Source organism: Arachis hypogaea, chromosome 3 (genome assembly GCF_003086295.3).
Source record: "Arachis hypogaea cultivar Tifrunner chromosome 3, arahy.Tifrunner.gnm2.J5K5, whole genome shotgun sequence".
NCBI lineage: Eukaryota > Viridiplantae > Streptophyta > Magnoliopsida > Fabales > Fabaceae > Arachis > Arachis hypogaea.
The window spans coordinates 40085857-40092830 of record NC_092038.1 but is presented as its reverse complement, the minus strand read 5'-3'; the positions used below and the strand labels follow the sequence as shown (position 1 = coordinate 40092830).

Genomic DNA, 6974 nt, shown 5'->3' with positions numbered 1-6974 from the left:
CATATTTTTTCTATAAATTTATATAATAATTATATAAATTATACTAATTTATGTACACAATAATTATATAATATTATTTTATTTTTGTTAACTTTTAAAATAAGATTAAGTACTTCTCTTCATTTTATGTACACAATAATCTTTTTAAGTTAGAATTCTAAATAATATATTTTATTAAAAGTTAGTGAAAATGTATATTTTTTATCTCTTCAATGCATTAAAAATATAATACGGTATCTACAGTTATTATTATAATTTTAGAAAGTGCTTTTAGAATAAGTTTATTATAAAAAAATAAAAAATTATAGATTTAGCATGAATTTTAAGAACTTGCCATCCCTAATATTAAAATTCTAGTTCTGCCACTGCCTACATAGGATATTGACATAAATTCATGTGTTTTAGTATATTATGATGTATTATGGTATATGTTTTAATCACTTAAGAGAAGACATAAAATCTACATATATTTGTCAAAAATGTGAGTTTTTTGAAAAAGTTAAATCTTAAATCATGCCTAGCTGTATATCTAATAATATGAAGCACCATTTTAATTGAAATATTTGAATTAACTAATATAGTGGCAATACTGACAATTGTAATATTTAAAAAAAAAATTCGTTGATGCATTAAAACTATATAAATTTTTCTAATAATGATAGTGTAACGAAATGACTTGTCTCATGCAGAAAATACTACACATACAACTTTAGTTAACATTTTCGTCAAGCTAACCAAAATATTCACATATTAAAAAAATTATCTCATAGTGAGTATAATATGCATAGGTGAAGTAAAATAAATTTTAATATTACTTGAATATAATTGACTAAAAGTCCTCGCTGCCTATGAAGTATATCATCACATAATAGAGTCCATGTCTCTTGCCAAATATGTTCTAGTGTATCCATCGAATTTGAAAACAAAAGTGTTGTAAATAGTTTTCTCAAATATGTTCCTAAACCCTAATGGTTGGCTTCCTCTATTATCTCAATATATTCCTTGTCATCTTCTAAAAAGCCACATGCATAACACTCTTTGAAAGTAGCATACACCACACCATCTATAGTCCTGATATCCTCAAAAGAAGTTGGTCCTTTGAAGAAATTGAGGAGAAGCCTTAAGTAATATCTTTCACCAGATCCTAGAGGCACATAGAAAATTCTTCCAATCATAAAATGTGTTTTTCGAGACAACCACACTCTTTCTTTCGCCTTCCATACAAACTTAGTCGGGAGCTCTGCATACGTCAGTGTTCTTGCTTCTGTATAATCCTTGTTTGCTTGAAACCATCCTAGGAACATGGATTCTTTCACAGGTGTTTCTCTCAGCACATCATCAAGGTTTTCATGGTCTTTAAATACCACATTATGTTCATTGGGTAAGTGAAACCCTAGTCTTATAATCGATGGATCTCTATATTGTATGTTATAACTAAAGATCCTCGAGGCGGCCTCACAGGGAGATATATACATACAATCATAATACATGTTGACATCATCGTGTTAATCCAGGTCAGCATTCTCTGTGGCACTCTTGTAAAATAAAACTTTTACACAATCATATCAACATACTTAAACAAATACTTAATTGATTTTGATTAGTTACACCACTTAACATTTATGTGATCCCCATATCTCATGAATAGTAGCTTGTTATGTGCAACCACATATCGATTGTCAAGATCAACTCCAGACTTGTTCATAGTCCATCCATCTTCCCTACGTCTATAGACTGGATAACCATCATCATCGACAATTGAGCACTCAATGAATCTCTTGGTGAAGCAATGTATGCACTTATCATTCTCTATACATGGTGAATCTTTCCTAACCATACCACATAGACCGTGTATCATGTGCTTCTCCACAGCTTGATAGTATTCAAGATCTAGCTCCTTTTTCCGATATCTCAGCTGATATGATTTTGGTAATGTCCTCAGCAGTTGGATATTTCTCATCCCTATGTAAGAACAATTGTATATGTACATGTGGTAGTCCTATTTTTTGAAACTCGATGGTGTATACAATTGCGTGAATAATAATTTATCCATCAAATACACACAATTACATCTCAGGGCTGGAACAATGATGTAACGACCCGATTTCTGGCAGGTTCGGATCACTGCCAGTCGTCAGGTGTTACTTCCCAGTAGCCATATGAAACTCTAGACTCGATAATATTTACTACATATGAGCCTTTCGTACTAACAGAATTGCGTATGTTAGATTATTTTTATGACATGCGTTTCTTAACAAACCCGTTAGCAATTAGCAATAACATTATCAGAGATATACAATATAAAATAAATATCAAACTAATAGTAAAATCAATGGCAACAAGATTACAGAAACTTTCATACATATATACGTCTTAAGTTAGTTCATACAAATTTGATACGCTTAGCTATATATATACATATAGACTTATATACAACTGATAACTTTCCAAAATACCTGGTTCATATAGAAAACCCCTAAACTAGTACCCGGACTAACAAAAAGAAAAGAAAATATCAAGTCCTATCCCTAAAAAATGCTACAGAACTGAGGGAAAGCAAAGTCTAAGGAACAATACCATCTATTGTATATTCTTTCTACCATCGAGGCACAAGTCTGCAACCATCAGCTCAATACTAGTTTCGAGCATCTCTTGTAGGGATCGACAATACGTGCTCCTCTGGTAACTCTCTGAATATAACTCCAATGGCGACGATCAAGTCTGGATCTTCCATCTGTGGGGAAGGGAAAAGGAAGGGGTGAGAACCTATATGGTTCCCACTAAGGTTACATCGTGAAAGCGCATCTCTCTCGTGAAACCTAGAGTTTTGGCTCTATTGTAATAACTTGCTTACTAAGTCTCTCGGCTACTTCTGTATCGTGGGCTTTGACATAACTCTTTCTTAGCATCTTTTTTTGGGATCAATGCCATTTTCACGCTATTCTCTATGACTATTATTCCTAACTTTATTATCTTGTTCTAAGCTTTGGAGAAAGTTAAATCATATAATTTTAAAAATACAAACAAGAAATAGAGAATAGAAAAGTAACAAGAAGCAGATAGCACATAGTAGAAAGAATGAACAGTAAACAATCACAATCAAATGCGCAAACAATTTATGATGCATGCTTGTAACTAGTGCAGGCCATGAGCTCATGCGTCGTTTGTCTACCCGCAACCTAACGTTACTCGGGGCAAACCCCAAATATGGTTTCTTTACCGTGTCAATTAGGCACAATTATCATCATGGGTGAACCCATTTCAATTAGGATATCTTGTCATCATAGTAAGAGACAGGCTATCAATTAGGCGAACATTCTCGAATTAGCAACATCAGACTATCAATCAGGCGAGCACTTCCGCATTAGCAATTTGGCACAAGGACCATTAAACATACATTATGCTATCAGTTAGATGGACATTCCCGCATTAGCAATCTCAGACTATTAGTCAGGTTGGCACTTCTGCATTAGCACTTTGGCTCAAAGACCCATTCAAACAAACAGTTCTCATGTCCATTCATGGTTTCTCATTTTTTTTCTTTTCATCATGCATCCGTATCACCTTATAAATATGCATACTTTCGCATCACCATATTACTAAGCATACCTCTGCATCACCATGTTACTAAGCATACCTCCACATCACCTTTTAACTTTAAACATTCATAGGGACAACTTGTGTTCTTATTCATTTTCCTGACTTGTTTAGCCTAATGCCTCCTTGGCGACCAGTCTTCTATTTAATAATTAATATAGCAAACGGATTCAGATTCACACAAACTTTATGTCCATTCATTTTTATTGAACCCAAGCTTCATTTGGTTCAAGTTTTAGAGCATTCTCATTTTCAGAACAAAAGTTATGCCCATTCTAATTTGAGAGGTTTCTATTTGGTTAACCAGGGAATCGGTTAACTTCCAAAGTGCACAACTAATTCTAGAATAGCTATGGCTCTGAAATTTAAACTAAATGAGATAGACACCATAGGGTTTCATTTGGTTTTAGTTTCATCACAAAAGCTTTTCTATATCAGGAGATATCTATTTAGGAAATCACTGCTCTAAGTTTGTAAATCCTATTTAGCCATCAGTGAGCATTAAAATGTTAAAGCCTATAACTTTTAATCCATAGCCTCTAAAATCCTGAAATTTTGAGGAAACAAAATATACATCATTAGAGTTCTATCAAAGCTGATTGCACTCAATTTGGAGTTTAGTATCAATATCTGTAACTCAAACAAATCAGTGGAATTATCAACGAGTTTCAGAATTTCATGTCAATAAAACAGTGAACCTTCCATTTTTTAAATTGCGTATTTAATTCTTTAAAAATGGGATTACCCTAAAATTTGGACACAATATTTTTCACATGCCAATATTTCAACTCTTTTTGGTTTCAACCCAAAACCCATTAGAATCAAAAGTTGTGTAGGTTGGAAGTTGCTACTGGATTAATTCAAAAACAGATTTTTCAATAGAAACCATATACTTTCAAACATTTTTATCTTCCAACATACTCATAAGAAAATTCTGAAATTTTGAGAGGATGATCTAACCTCATCAAGGATTACCAGAGAATTATTACACGATTTTTGAGTGGCTATATTTTGTCTAGAATTTTGCGCAAGTTGCTGCCTAATTTCAATAACCATATTGGCAGAATTTGGTTTAAGTTCCAACTAACCTTTTCGATTTTCTAAGCTTCTCATCACTTCTTAATCATCTTCTTATCTTTATCATGCATAATTTAACATCATAACTAGCAGCAATCACTCATAACATCATCAATAATCATCATTCACATAAACACAAACATAGAATTACACTAGCCTAACCCCTACCTCGATGGAGTTCACCCTTGCTCAAGTAATCGGTTCTAGCTTTACTTCATCAATTAACATTGGCCAGCTTGAAAGGAGTTCTTGGAGGATGGTTAGTGTGAATTTCATTGCTAAATTTTAAATAAAAGAGCTTGGTGAAAATGGTGAGGCTTCTGGTTCCTCCCCCTTCAAGCTTCAGTTAGCTTCCTCTCTCACTTACGTTATTTATTGATGATCACAAGAAGGATGGAAGGAACTCACCCACACTCATTCCCTTTTCTTTTCTCAGTTCATTTCTCTCTTTCTTTTCTCTCTTGTTAAGGCTCAAAAACTAAACTCTAACAAGGCCATTTAAAGGGCAATGGGTAGTGGATTAAGGGATGGTTTGGTGACACCAATGTAAGGAAGTGAACACATGTTTGATTACATGCTTCCTTCATTAATTGTTCACTAATGATTCAGCACCCTTGGCTAATATATGGAGGAGGTTCAGCCAGCAAGAAGAGAAGAGAGAGAGTGTGGTTTAATTGTGATTATATGGCTTAATCTAGAGAGTGGTTCGGTTAAGAAAAATCGGTTCGGTTTAAGTTCGGTTAGATTTTAATTAAGGTATGTATTTTGGTTCTTTATTTTTCTTCTAGATAATATTTCTAGTGTCTTCATGGATTTAGATTAAAGATATCTTCCTTTAAGGTTTGTCTAAATTGCCAGATAAAGGAAAGGAAACTGTTCAATAACCAAATCGTAAGATTACCATTTTCAAACCGTATCAGTTTAAACAACCGGCAACTGAGATATTGAACGCAGAGAGTATCTCGACTCTGAATAAAATTTAGAATATTCTACTAAGCTAAAATTAAGAATAGCTAGTAGCAAAGATTCAATAGATGAATTTAACTCGACGGTCAATTTCATCGTTATCGATACGGTTTTTAGCTTAGGACACGCTTTTATCTCTCACGGTATATCTATTCTTTTCACTTATCAAGTATAAATCTGCCTTATTATTTTATGATGAGATGATTCTCAAATATTTATTGAAATTTTCATCACAGAATTTCTGAGAATAACTCTGTGGTGAATCGGGGTGTTATAAATGAAACATGTAATTATTTGTTTCATAACTTGTATAATTAAATACCTTGTACTTTTGGATATCAACAATACCTATACAAACTTTGCCAACAATTTTGTTTGTTCAGATGTCTTTTATCAATATATCCAGTTTATCCTTGAATGCTCTGCAAACTATATCAGGGCTATCTTCTGCATTTAATTCTCTATTCTTAAGGAAGTCTTCCACCTAAGGCCATTTAGGATTGCATGTGAATGTAATAAAGAGGTTTGGACAACCCACCACCTTACAAATTGTCATTGCATCCTGATAGTTTTCAATCATGTACCTTGGCCTTTTTGTAAATGATAAAGGCAATACAGAATGTTTGCTGTGCAATGACAGTGTTGTTTCCCTACTCAAAACTGCTTCCTTTATTCCTTTGGTCAATCCTTATATAGTTTAACCGAGACGATTCAAATTATCGAATACCCTTAAACCAAAAATTGCTAGAAGTGTCGCCTTGAAAATAACAATGGGGAACCATCAGCTAACCTTTCTTGTATCCTAAATGCAAAGAATTCTCTCATTGACACCTCTTGGCGCCATTTCCCTCCATTTCGATTACGTTTATTGAGAGGTATATCTTTTTTATATCTATCCTCTCCAAAAAGAAATATCAAAGGATATTGTAATCCTAAGTAAGTTGGGTTGAGATGGTTGATCTTTTGTAATCTTTCACCTTAAGTCTTGACCACAATATCCCTATCAGTCTTATCTATATCAAAGTCATCCACAACTAATGTGCCAACCTTATCCATTGAAGGCAAGTTGTATCTTCTACGATCTTTTCCTCTTTTGCCCATTAATTCTGAGTTTAAGTGTGGTATTTTAATTTTTGTTGACCGAATCTCTAACCATGAAAAATGCCTTCACCAATACATTGTTCTCATCCAGTATTTTCTTTAAGTCTCTAACAATATCTTCATGTATTTATTTTTTATGTTCACCCCTACAAAGCAATGAAAGCAGCATATGTGATAATTTAAATATAGCAATATACTCTTAACAAAATTTGTTCTATATTCTGAAAGGTTTT

General features: G+C 33.2%; 1 protein-coding gene across 1 annotated transcript; it reads right to left on the bottom strand.

Moving 5' to 3' along the window:
- Positions 1–965: 965 nt before the first annotated feature.
- Positions 966–1490, bottom strand: LOC140183456 (uncharacterized). The gene has a single exon (XM_072231900.1). It carries the CDS (start codon positions 1488–1490, stop codon positions 966–968), a length of 525 nt encoding a protein of 174 aa, XP_072088001.1.
- Between the last annotated feature and the right edge of the window lie 5484 nt (positions 1491–6974).

What these genes read in the sequence shown, in the direction of transcription:
- LOC140183456 (XM_072231900.1), bottom strand. Translation starts at nt 1,490, where the DNA reads ATGTATTATGATTGTATGTATATATCTCCCTGTGAGGCCGCCTCGAGG.